Source organism: Colius striatus, chromosome 5 (assembly GCF_028858725.1).
Source record: "Colius striatus isolate bColStr4 chromosome 5, bColStr4.1.hap1, whole genome shotgun sequence".
NCBI lineage: Eukaryota > Metazoa > Chordata > Aves > Coliiformes > Coliidae > Colius > Colius striatus.
Genome location: NC_084763.1, coordinates 8251192 through 8265330, shown reverse-complemented (window position 1 = coordinate 8265330; position 14139 = coordinate 8251192). Strand labels below are relative to the sequence as shown.

Sequence of the window (14139 nt, the reverse complement as noted above, 5' to 3'; positions counted from 1 at the left end):
ACATGTAAGAACAGAACAAAACTGTTGCAAACTGTGGCAAGATCTGTTTCAAAACCATAGATCTCAGCTGCGAGACACAGGGAGGCCAGATTTCAACTTGATAAACTCAGCAGATATCAGCTTCATTTCAATTTGTAAACTAACTCATTTCCCTTCCTCCTATACTCCCTGAGGAAACATTTCAGCGCTGGTTTTGTTTCAAGAAATAAGGTATTACTCATTTTAATTTCCATTAAATCAAAATACTCATTTTTGCTTTAACTGCATGGTATCTGCACAGGGAGGTCACATTGCACTTGAGCAAGTTCTTGCATAATAAGCCTAATACAGTGTTGATCCCATTTCACTCCCACTGATTTCCACAGAAGTTGTGCCAGATCTTACAACTACAAATATTTATAGTTTGAAATGGCCCTTTAATCCTATTTTCATGTACCTTTTTGACGAATGACCTAAATAATGTACCTGGGGGAGGGAAGAAAAAACCCAAACAAAACCACCAAACATGACTCACCTCCAAAATTTAAACTGATATAGAATAGATAGCATTGATTACAAATTTACCTTTTTAATGAATGCCACAGAGAATGTATCCCACGATACAATCCCATGATCCATCAGCTCAACAAATGCAGTCAGTGTAAAGGACAACATATCTCCAAAGCTGCAAGAGACAGGAGTCATGACAACATTTTCCAGTAATGCAGCAGGGCAACGACCAAGGGAATAAAGCAGCAGGAAGCTTTGAGAAAGGCAGGAAAATGAAGCCAATTATGGACTAAGAGGTAGCAGAAGAGCAAGAGAGGCCGTGCAACAGAGAGTCTGTAAAACAATTTAGCATGGAGATCAAGAACAGTCACCTGGAAGAAAGCAATTTTGTAAGAGAAGAATTAATGCCCAGGAGAACACCATAGGCAATGCTCAAGGAAATCAGATAGTCCAAATTAAATATCTCTTATAAATTCAGAGTTTCAGATCTAACAAAATAAAAGAAGCGAGCTCTTTCTTAGCCACTTATGGAAAAGCTCCTAATTGAATATCATACAGAAGTGTCACGTTTTGGTACCTCTGTATCAAGCAGATTGGCAGAAAGCTAGTGCATTGATTGTTCCTTCTCTTACAAGGAAGCAAATCCATTTTAAAAGGCATCAGAAGTGTTTTTCTATTGAGCAGCAACTTTCCAACAATTAATGCCTCCATTTCTTTCTTTGAACCTGAAGGTGCATCTCCTTTTGTTTATCTATGGGCAATCTATGGGCCAGTGACTTGCAAAGCACAGCTTATCTAATCATGCAGCTGAAATTGTTTAGGTTCTTCAGGCCACTAAATTTGAGATTCAGTGCATGTTTATATGAACTCCACTAAATTCAAAATGGGTTTAAACTCACCACAAACAATATGCTCTAACCTGTCTGGCTGCAGAGGAATTTTCCATGTTAAAAATCAGCTTTTAAAGATTAACTTCAGTTCTATAAATAGTCAGAGCAGTTGTAATGATTTCAATGAAGAAGCTGTTCAATGAGGTAACTACTCAATACAAGCAGCAGTTGCACAGAGCCTGAGATGAAGCAGCAGCATTTTACCTTTAAGGGCATGCCAAACTGCCTGCAAGGTACTCTACCACTAAGCCATTAACAAGCATAAGCATACAGTCAATCTAAACAGCATGAATAGTCCCAGTGATTTTAATGCAACAGCTTACCTAATAAAAAGATAAAACTCAAAAAAAGCCCCAAACCTCAGTCAGATTGGAACTGCAATGCTCGAGTATGTTGAAAACGTGAGTCAAAGACTATAGGCATAGTTAAACAATGTAATTGGTAATCCTTATGCTGTGATTTGCTCTTCTGCACCAAGCCAAGACAAACAAGTCAATGTCTGGCTCAGGCAGAAGACATTTACAGCAGTACAGAGGAATAAGGCAGAAAATGGGTTTCATCATAGCAACTCCAAAAGCCAGTTTAGTGGATTTGATATAATCTGCCACTGAGGGATTTCTGACAGTCAGCTGCAGCCTTTAGTTGCCCCTTCATTTAAGAAAGCAGCTCTTGTTCATCAAAACTCCACAAGATGCCCTCCACTAAATTTGCCATTCTTGACATTTTGGGAGTAAAGCAACCAACCACCAAAACACACCTTTCTTTTCCACAGTGGCTTTGATTATTTATGACAAAATGATAAAATCACACCCAAGAGCAAACAAGTAAAATGCCATGTCATTGTTTTGTTCAGCAAATACATGATTTGGAAGGTGGTTTTGTTTGCTTGTTTTTTTTGACATTGCAAATCTTTTAACAATTAGATTTAAAATGTCATCATTAGCATTACAAAAAAAAACATGGATTTCACAACAAGACAACAATAAGACTCTGGAGGAAATGTGATCAGCTCTGGTCTTGTCGTTTTCATCAATATATTCCTTTTGCATTAAATAGTTATTTATGAAGCCACAAATAAAGTAGCATCCCTAGGAAAGACTTCCTTCTAAAAACTTGTATGACATTCTCATGCAACATCACAACAGAATAATTTCCACAAATATATAGAATTTGGGTATCACAAGAAGCTACATTAAATTAGATTCAAATCAAAAGGAAATTAAATACAAAACGAGTGGCCACATCCATTGAAAAGCAATTAAAAAGCTTTCTGCCAGCATTAAACTAAGCAGATAAATTATTTCCCCTAATTTTTCTCATATATTGTTTAAAAATTTACTCAACTTGTGTTTGATAAATACTCTTCTGTAACCTAAAAGAAAGATAAACCCCTTTAACATTACTTTAGAGGGGCTGCTCAAACTGCATTAAACCAGCATATGGATATTAACCTTCAGAACAGCAGTAGCTGAAATGTAAAGGAATTAAACTAACCTGAAATTCAACAGACTTTCTTATTCCTCTCTCCAAAACCACTGATTAATCCTGCCAATTAATCCCGCCTTCTCCAACAGCTTTGGAGGTGAAACTGGGTTAATGGAGCTGCAAATACTGGTATTAATATTTAAACCTGGTTGTAGTAGATGTGACAATGATAAAGTAAGTTTGGGATCCAGAAGGTGAAAGTACTTTTGAGTGTAAAATGAGCAGATAACCCACCAGGTGTCACTCCAGTGACACTCCTTCAAATAATTAAGGGCTGAATGGGTGCAACACTGGGACTAATCAAGCTGCAAGAAATACTCCAACTTGAGATATTATGCAGCACCACACATATACAGCATGTATTTCTTATATATATATATGCATCTGCACTTCTGTATATACACTAAGTGTCACTGCAAAAGTCAAAAGCCAGGCTTAAAGGATAAGCATTAGGAATAGCAAGGCTAGAGATCAAAGCAATCTCCAGGGTAACTAGAGCAAGACAAGGATTAAAGTATCTGGAGGGGGAAGGGAGTAGTATTGATTCATTGTTAGGTGTTTAAACACAAACAGATAGGTAGAAATAGACTTCCAAGCAATTCAAGACACGCACGCACAGATGCACTCATACTATTAAAAGCAGCAGACAGAATAGATGCTAGAAACTTCAAGGGAATAAAAGCTTGTTCACAAAAGAAGTAATCTTAGAAAATACATGGTAGGAGCTTAAAACTAGAGTTAAACCTCGAAATCTCAGTAAGTGTTTTAGTCATATAAAAATCCAAACTATAACAGGGCCTCTTCATAAAATCTTTTTAGACTAATGCACAGCACAAGGCATGACACTTCTGTAAATATTGCTGCTCTGGCAAAAGGGCTTCATAGTTGGAAGGCAATTCCTGATGAAGGTGCTTTTTAATGTGTGCCATCACAGCGAGAGGAAAGAAATAATCAGAAAAATGCACTGTGTAATTGCAATTTCATAACTCACTAACACTGACATTTTAATGATCTATGCTCTCGGGCCAGCTACTTGTACAGTCCTTCCTGAATGCTGTTCAGGGCTCTGGCTCTTAACATGGGGACACGTCACATCGGGACAAGTGATGAAGTTTCCTCATTCTCTGCTGTCTGACTCCCCTCCTCTAACCACAGTTGTGAGGACAGGTGAGCTGATTATGAAGCACCTCTTCACTCACAGCAACTCTTGGCAAAAGCTGTGGTCTGCAATGTCATCAGCTGTCCCAGCATGAGTCATTCCAGTGGGGATGAGCGACCAGGCTCTGATCCACAGCCTGTGCACCTCAACAACTGTGTTTCACAGCTCCAAGTTTTAGAGAAATATTAGGTCAAAGCTGGTTAATTTACGTTTCTGAGAATTTTCTGCACTGTTACCTGCAGAAATTGTGAAGAAAAAACACTTAATGCATTTGGACATTAGCTTTTCCCTCCTCAGACTAAAGACAGGAATGTGCATGTGACTCTGACCATCACACCTGTCTCTCATTTGCTTTCCTAGTATCATTTCTACATGCTAAACCACCTTTTATCATGTGTGCCAAGTAATCCTCAGAGACAGATATATATATCCAGAACTATGTCTGATTTTCTGAATGGTGCCTAAAGCAATTTGAATTTCTCATCAAAATAAATGGGTCTTGAGCACCAAAATTCCCTAGATGTCTTTAAAAAAAAGAAGTCTCAATCCACATTTAACACACATATGAAAGTGAACATTTTGCTACTACTAGGGGAAAATATTCGGCTCTTCAAATGATTCTTTAAATCAAGATAATTAGGCTCAGGTGCTATCATGTAACAAAAAAAAAATCAATATAAGCTTTTATAAAGCTAGATGGCCTGTCTCATGCTCTACATTCTAAAAATTACACAGAGGAACCTGGAAATTAACTGGTGCTTGTCACAACCAGGATACAGCCACCAGCCCATTACATCTTTATACCCATTCTTAATGAGTGAAACAGAACCAAAGCTGACCTCTAATCGTGCAGAGGGGAGGGAGCAAATAAACAGTTTTAACTGGGCAGGAGGCAAGAAGAGAGTAGCAGCCTACTACCAAATACAGGAGTTAAGGAAGTGGTTAACTTTAGGTCCCTTATCATTCAGCAACTGTGCTCACAGTCTAATATTGGACAGCTGAAAGGCCTGACATCATTGAGGTCAATGTCAAAGGGTAAGAACAGCTTTTTAAGTTATACTTGTCAAGGATAAGTGGCCACGAATAAATTTAAACAGGGGAGTAGAATATATCTAATCATCAGTGGGTAAGAGCTCTGAAAAAGCCATGGGGGCAAGAACCTAACTAGTTCTAAAATGAAGACTGATGGTGCAGCAGGATGCTTTGCAAGTACAGTGTGAACAAGTACCCTTTTTTATTGCTATGGCTCCTCTTCACTGCTTCCATACTGCCTCCTTTCTTCAAGTAACCTTTCCAAGGGTGAAGCTAAGCCACCATCAAATCAAACTAGGAGCAATTCACACCTACTTGTTTCTTACTCAGGGCAGCTTAAAATGACTGAACAATCTGCAGGGTGGCTGCCCCTGTTTTTCTAGGTGATTGCAGAAAATGCACTTATCTGTGTCAATGGCAGTGTAGCAGGGTTTTGATTTTTTTTTAATTTATCATGCCAAGCACCACTGAAACATTTCTTTGTGGTACAGTTCATTCCAAGGGATCAATCCTACTGATTTTAAACCACTCGCACTCCCGAAACCTGAATCAGCTTTGTATCCCTCTGGTATCAGGGCATCCCTAAGCTTGAAAATTAACTCTGATTGAAGAACACAAGCTATGATTCTTCAACAGGACTGTAGCTATTCTTGGATAAATCCAGGTGTACATACTCTTATTACAGAGTATGACTAAACCCACTTTGACATACATTAAGCATTTGTCTGCTTGGGAAAACAGCCCAGGGGAACTAATACAAGTTGGTTCTTCATGAAGATATGATTAGAATAATCTTTCCTCTAATTCCTCATCTTTCGAATTCTGGCTTTTGCTCATTACATGGTAATTTCCTTAAATGGACCAACTTTTCTTAAAAGATCAGGAATATCTACCCAGGAAAAACATCAGTCTTCAATCAGTGTGGTGTGACTACAGTACTGCAATGAAAACATCAACTAATAGACCTGTTTTCATGGGAATTTTGAGGGGTTTCTAGTTTGGTTGTTTTGGTTTTAATCCAAGTATTAGTCAATATGGGATAAATATAATCCCAACACAAAATGAGAACCCCTAAAACTGATAAGACAGAGAAAAAGAAACTCATGTTTCCCAGGAACTTCGTTGCAGAAAGCTATTAAACAAGGCCTGTCTGTGAAAATTGGCTTTTAATTAAGTCAGGCTAGCATATGCAAGTTACAAGAGATAAATACTGGCACTTTATGAAATCTGTCATCCTGTAAATCAAACCTAACTTATTTTATTTAATTAGCATTTAGTTTCTTGATATTTCTTTAGCCAGAAAGACAGCAGGTGGAGGTTGCAAAGTTTTAGTTTATTTTATCAGGCGCTGAGGAATTGGTGGGTTTTCTTGCAGTTCTTGTTTTATTGGACCTTTTCCCATTGATACATGGGTGAAAAACAGTCAGCATGTTCAATAAATACACTCATAGAGCACTAGTGTATACACTTTGCCTTCAAAATGCGTGAACAGGCCAATCTCCAGAACTATTGGCTTCATATCCTGGCTCTGCTACCTTCTTTAGTACAAGTCTCAAACCCAATGTTTTGTGTTATTTTAATTGTATCATTTCACATATTACTGAAGGAAATCAAAATATTCAGCTGCTTTGTTATAAATCGAAACTTCTAGTGGCAGGATTTAGCTTCCCAAGTTCGAATAAACCTTAGTCACATACACTTTCTTATCTACTGTATCCACACTGATCAATAAGAATTCTCTTAAAGGGGCTAAAGCTTTGTTCCCTTGAGTAACAAAACTCAACTGTGTAAAAAAAAAAAATACTAATTCACTTCATCAGCAGGATCAAGTCCTGAAACCAGGGTGCAATGTAACCATATGTCATTATTCTAGTACTGCCATGAGAACAATCACATATTTAGAGAAGCCTACAGGATGACAGAATTTGGAAGCAGAAAGATGCTGAAGGAGTATTTTTCCACAAAGAACTATTTTCCCAGCAGTAAGGAAAAACCCACCATCTAAATGCACAGGAGGTACCTTGTCTCAGCAGGGGTGATGCTGCCAAGAACTCTGAAAGCCTCATGGCATTTTAATCATTTTCCTCAGAACCTAAACTTTTCTATTATGAAACAAGTTGCTTTGTGTTAAGTTCAGAAAGCAAACGTAGAGGAAGGATTTAAGTTTCCTGCCAAATTTATTCTTACTAACTCATTTATTAGGCAATGATTTTAAAATGGTTCAGAACCTGGTTTACAGCAGATTTGTGGAAGTATGATTTAGCAGAGATTAAGAAGTGGGGCTGCCTTTCCTGTGTGATAAACTACATCAGGCTTTTGGAGTGACAGATGAACAGTTAACTGATTAATTACTCTTTGCTTGTTTGGGTTTTAGCTATACCTGAGGTGTCAAATTTGCCAGCCAAACAAGATATTAAAGTATCTCTTGGAGTCCCAACTTATCAAAGCCTGTGAAGCCTGTGCTTAACTTGAAGCCCATAGAAGTGTTCCATTTAAAATCAGGCAAATAAGCATGCTTTTGAACTTTCTACCATGAGACCCTTAACTGCATAAGGAAAACTGTAGGAATCCACAACAATTAGCATTACCTGGGACCAGCAAACAGTAAGAATTCAGACTGGCACAGTGACTCTTGCTTTCGTCACACTAACATCTGTAACTAATATTGCCTACTATCAATCAAGTAACCCAGACAAATTTAAGAGGGGAACTGGCAAAGGCAGTGAAGTTATTTGTTTGCTCAAATTAAAAAAGAGAATAGAACAAAAGCCTTACTTCAGATATAGTAGAAGCCCCCCCAGAAGTTACAGAAAGGAAGCACTCATTCCACAAGCAAAGCGAAAAAAAGGCTTCATCAGAAAACTTTAACAGGCAAAGAGCAAGAAAACAGAGAAGGCTGAAGACTTGCTGAATGAATAGGCACAGTTGTATGACATATAAAGATTAGCACAAGGGCCTGAACTCAGTCATGCAAAAGAAGAGGTAGTGTGCAAGGTGATGAGCTAACCAGATTCTTACCAGGGCTTCATTATCTTCTGCAATTTCTGATATCGTCTGCAAAATTAAAACTTGCACGTGAGGAGACACACTTTAAAACATCTGTACTCTATTTACCTATGCATACAGACACACTCCCACACACCCATGCTTGATTCAGAAAATTCAAAGGCAGACACACAGTAAGATGCAGTAAATTACTAACAATTTGCTGTGAACAGAAACAGTTTAGTAACCTGTAAAGAACGTTCACGATTAATTTCAAACACTTGTTCGGAATACTTGTGTCAACGTCTCTTAAGAAAACAATAGAAAAGGCAGTTAGTAGGGGAAATATACCCAATTTCTCTAAAAGCTGTTTATGTTGACCATTAAAGCATGCCTGTGCATTTAAAATTACTTAAGTATTTGTGTAAAAGCCATCTTTGGTACAAAACAACAAAGGTTTACATATGATTCATTTTCTGTCTCATTGCTATAACATGTAGTCCTTTGCCTGAAAAACTCTATTTATTCACCTCCAGTGTCCATCACTAATACTGATGGCAGAGTTGTCAGCATAGCTGAAAGTTGTTGTGTAGCCAGGACCATCACAAACCAAAACCCCGACTTTCTGAAGTCAAGGGCAAGTTTTCTGTTGAGTTTAAAGAATTTGCCTGGGATTTTTAACTCCAGGATTGCATTTACTCAACAACTCGGAACCACCTTGCACCAGCTCCATGATACATAAATAAAATGCAGCAGTCTTATCCCAACAGAATACATAAGCTCATCTGTAGCTCTTTAGCTCTTAAAATTCACACACTGACAGACCTGCCTAGACCCAATGTGCTGAACTAACCCACTTGAGAAGGACAATGACTTGCTTCAGAATGTCACATATTGACTTAGATTCTAAGGGGCCAAGCTACACACTCAGCCTTCAGTGTAATGCTCTTGCTTTCCTAGTACTTTCCAAAACTTGTGGGTCCTAGTTGCAGCAAGAGGTTTTACATATTCCATGAGTCTCTTATTTAGGCATTTCCTATTTTTCCCCCCAAGATATACATTGTTGTATCTCACCAGAGAACCAGAAGCTATGGTATCACATCACTATTAGAAAACTGGAAGACACATATTAAGGAGGGGTAGCAAATAACGATAAGTGCATTTGAAAGCTCTAGCACAGTCATGAGAATTTGCAAGTCATCCTCCCAGCTTCAGCACTACTGATACTGTAGAAAGATACTATCAATGATAAAATGGCACCCAAGATAAATAACCTCTTATTAAAGCATCACTTAAATCAAAAAAGGGGGGAAAGAGGAAAAGGGAGTAAAGGAAAGAAAAAATATCCATCTCTTACTATCTCCTACTTCAGCCCTTCTTGTGGCACCTACATCTATTTCACAGTTTTAATTCAGAGAGTTAGCAGGCTACTGTTTAAAAGAAGAAAAAGGTCCCTCCTCCTTCCCTGTCTCCTTCTCCTCAAGTCTTCCCTTTTGCACTTGCTGCCATGCCACTCATCCACAACACCTCTAGGACACCAACTTCTCCAAATAACGATTCAACTCTCTTCCCAGAACTTGGCTAGATTTTGTTTTCCCCTCTTAGTATAGCAGTAACTCCTCCCACCTTGCATTTCCAATGTGTTTATGCATAAGTAATATACTTTCTACAGAGCCTACCAGAGCCTATATACAGACTTCTTGTAAGAAGGACCAGTCTCAGAGAGGATAGCTTTTGGGCTGGCTTGTGTAACCAGGGGAGAAAACATCACCAGAACAGTGGTTTGAAATCCTACTTTGCTAGGTGTGAGCTGCAATACCCAATGCTTGAAGATAACAATGGCACAGTTTATCATGTATCCAAGCACAGATTGGGCTGCAGCCTAGCTCCAAGCAGAAAAGTGACAAGATTTTGTTCTTGGATTTCATGGCTTTGGTTCTTTTATGATACAACAGCTATCTGTGTGGCCAGTAGTAATGCGCAAACAAAAAGCACCCTGATGACCAGACAGTTTTAAAGGGGGAAAAAATTACCCTCAACATGCTTTTAGAAGCAGAAAAAAATCAAAGCATTTCCCACAGTAGGAGATCCCAATTTGAGCAGAATGTCATTCCTGTGCTTCTGCAGTGTTTCCTTGCCACAGCAGACTCTACTAAACCCTAACAACCACCACAAATGGTTTTGACCAAACCCATTTGAGGGGAAACATCTCTCAAATGCGTGTGGATCTAGGCATCTTTATGCAGCACACGCCAGTAAAACTTCATAGCACCCTTCTGAGCTCAGTTCTTGAAACAGCTGCTTTTCATCCAGCTCCTGGCTTTGGCTAAGCAGTAAGTAAACTTGAAATTGGTGTTGTGTCTGTTTGACAAAGAGAAACAAGTGTGTTTGCAAACTGGTAGCACTTGAAAGAGTAGTGTCAGCTTTGCCATAGGTTTTTCACAACAGGTACATTTTCACAACAGGTACATAATCAGGTACATTTTGTCCATGATTAAACCCAGGAACTGAAGAACAAACCTCTGAGTTCTAGAACAAAACATTTAGACAGCAACTCTTTTAGCATTTACAGAAGTGTAATTCGTCTTGGATTAACTGTCTATCAGCTAACTTGAGGTCACAAGATGTACAATGTAAAAGAATAGATAAATTTAGAGTAATATTGAGAAATAATCAGATCATATAGGATTTTCTTGATGGGGTAAGACTAGGACAGCAAATTTTTACTGGAGAGGAAATATGACCATCATATTAGATCAAATAATTTCTACTAATCTCTGTTGTTTTGGAACACCTGATAAGAGCAGGAAGCAATCTAGGACATCAAATGCTGCAACAAAATGGTACAGGATTATTATAGATAGGCTTTTACCACTGAAGAGGTGGTGATTATTATCTAAAGGAGTACATGCAATTTTCACCCCATCATCAAACCAAAAAGCTAACACAGAAGGCCCTGGCATGAGCAGGAGTTCCCCTCATCCACTCACAGACCACACTAAAGTTACCACTGAAGGAGCAGCCATGCTAACTCTTCCAGCAAGTCAGCCTGGAAAAGAACAAGTACAGCCAACCCCCTCCATCACCCTTCCTCTTTCTATACATACACATCTGTTGTTTCTTCTAGAGGGTTGTCTCTGTTGTAGCAACCAGAAAGTTCTGTAAAACGCTTCCTGGGTGAGTTACCACAGGTATGGTAAAAAATGCTGAAGGCCTTACTGATCTAAACACTGTAATTAGCTCAATACTTATATTTATCTCTTTTTTTTAGAAACCATCTCTCAATTCCACATGCACAGATGGGAACAAAACCACGGCCAAAACACAAACATTCTGAGGGGAAATGAAATAGTGCTTGTGAAAGGTTCAGATTCTATAGTGGCAAATGACAAAGACAGACAGCAATTTTTATACAGGGAGGGAATCTCAAAACAAATGCAAAATAAACATTAACAACAAGTTACCGCTTTAGACATTTTGCTACCGTAACACATTCCCTGCTTGGCCTCAAAGGAACTTGGTGACCCATTTCCAGCTGAATCTCAAGGACCAGCAGCTCCCTCTGGGCTTCCTCAAGACATACAGACTTACTACTTGATCAAATACTGCAGGTTATGTCACGAGCAGCTTCCAGCAGTGACCAGCTTAGCAAGGACACAACAGGATGAACTCCTGTCTGATCACGTGCAAAAAGTCCTGTACAAGGACCAAAGATATCTCAGCTGGGGTTTAGATTTGGAGTAACACACGGTGCAAGTTAAGGGCTTATCTGCACTGGAGAGAACAATTGAAATGTCCCACCATGGAGGTCAGGGCCCACTGCAGTTAAGGATGCCAAGAGCTAAAGCTGTCACATCACCACAACTCCATTTCTGAACCTGCACTGTTTAAACATAGGCAGAGTAGGATAAAAACATCAATGAAGACAAAAGCTTTCCATGCACTATAGCCCCAGGGAGGGTAGTTTTCAGCAAAGGTGAAAGATGTTTACAGAAAATTCCTTCTCTACAGAAAAACTAATGGGATGATGGATGGATGATGGATGAATGATCTGCTACCCACTTTGAATCCACATTTGGCTACTGATTTTCAAGCAAACACAAAGAGGGCCCACATTCTGGATAACATCCCGTGTTTGGAAACATGACAAGTACACATTTCTAGCCTCTGTCTGTATCAGGTGTGGCAATCCCATATAAATGAAGTCTGGGAAACACTTTGGCCAGGAGGTTGTATCAAATTATTTGGACAACATCTGAAAAATGACTTAAGTTCCACAGCAGCCACCACAGTCCAAGAGACAAAGACATCCTGAAATGATGCAGAAGTAGAGATTTTTAGCTCTTCTCCTTATTTTTGATGGTTCCTCAAATACTACAATTCTGACTGCAGTTAAAAAAACCAAAACAACCCAAAATGAAAACTTATCCAGTATAGCCCAGCTTGGAAATAGGTACCTACTGCTGCTTTATCAAAAGTGGTCGCCAAACAAAACCCAGTAAAACTGTCTCCTCCACTCTTTCCAGGTCCTCTCAACAAGGTGTTGATACAACCACTTAGCAGGGGTCATTTAAATGTTAATACTCTTAAGCACAGGCAAAGAAAAACAACCCTGGAGCAAAGGCATTCAGGATGGGGGGAGTTCAAGGAGCAGCAACTCTCCCTTCTCTCCAAACAAGTGATATTTGATGGTTCAATCTTCAGAAGAAGTTTTTAGTTAAAATGTAGTGTGGGCTATGTGTGTGACATTCATCAGAAGGATATACAAGAAATTGTGCTCATGTGTTGAGAGGAAGGCTGGAATCTAAGCCTGAAGATTGATGAGGAAACAAATCCAAAACAGAGCAAGCAGAAGAAAGATAAACCAACAACAAAACCCACCTACTATGAAAACCTACCCCACTTTTTTCCTTTATGGAAACTGTAGTGAAAGACTAGGCTGCAGCCCTTTCTCATTCTCCTGCCATTTCCATCACCACAGTGGGATAACTTTATATACTCTTTTGGATTTTTGCCTTATAGACAATAGTGACCCTCTCCCGACATTATGGAAGCACTAAGAAATGAAGATTGTGTAAAGCCCCTGTTGGATGAGAATTGGTTTTGGCAGCAATGTCAGATTAAGCAAGCTATGCTTCCAGGTAAAGCTTCACAGGAATGGCTGAGCCTGTCTAGCAGCCCAGTGCTGTCAAAAACACAAATTATTTTCCTCCCTCCATTGGCTGTCTTATTTTCTGATGGATTAACAAACCGAACTGGATCACTGACGAGTCAGATGAGCATTGGAGCTGACCAAGATAGAGAGCAGGTAGCACTCAGCCAGTAGCCAGGAAGGGTGGAAAAGGACTACTTTATTTAGTAGCAGAGACCTACTAGCTTAGGATTGTTCACATCTTCTGAAAATTCATTTTCCATCTACCCAGTGAGTTGTATTTGCACAACTGTTTTCTGAGGCAACACTGTGAGCTCAATCAGGAAACTGAGGTTAAGGAATGTTGGATTAAAAGTAGCTTTTATTGTCACTTTTAATAATCTACATCAGTTTTCCAGTCCAGCTTGCTACAAACAGTAATGGCATAACTTCAGATGAAATAGGACAGGAACAAGTGGCTGTGAGCAAGGTCTGCTTAAGTGTTTTGACAGCACCACTGAAATACTCATCAGACTGAGATGGAAAAAACCATTAGCAGGTATGTCAGCAACTGTCCCAAAAAGTGTGTTAAAGTGTGTCGGAATAACTCCAAACTAATCTGTTTCCAGTTTTCCACTGGACTGGTATACAGCATTATCTCTGTAAGACAAGCCAAAAGCTAGGATTTCACTGAACAATACAGTTTGTCCTTAAAGCATGCACAATTGCCATCTGAGAGGCTTCCAGCTGTAAAGCAGCCAACTCCCCAACTGCACGTGTTCAATAGAAGGCTCCTCTTAGTCAAGAGAAAAAACATATGAAAATACATTTATTTAGAAGTTTACATGAACCTGATATAGTTGCATTTATCATTTCCAGTGGGAAGATGAAAAAATTAAACAGCCATTGCAATTTAAAGCAAGTTTTTTCTCTCCAGTCTGTGCACTAAGCAATTACAACTCCTTTAA

General features: G+C 39.0%; 1 protein-coding gene across 5 annotated transcripts in view; it reads right to left on the bottom strand.

Moving 5' to 3' along the window:
• Positions 1 to 14139, bottom strand: part of ELMO1 (engulfment and cell motility 1) — a 309377-nt gene that overhangs the window by 203495 nt on the left and 91743 nt on the right. For all 5 annotated transcript variants that reach the window (XM_061996717.1, XM_061996716.1, XM_061996714.1 and 2 more), the window contains 2 exons: positions 8074 to 8109; positions 565 to 664 (listed from right to left, as the gene is read on the bottom strand). In XM_061996717.1, the coding sequence (XP_061852701.1) occupies positions 565 to 664; positions 8074 to 8109 (136 nt within the window). The remainder of the gene's footprint in view (positions 1 to 564; positions 665 to 8073; positions 8110 to 14139) is intronic.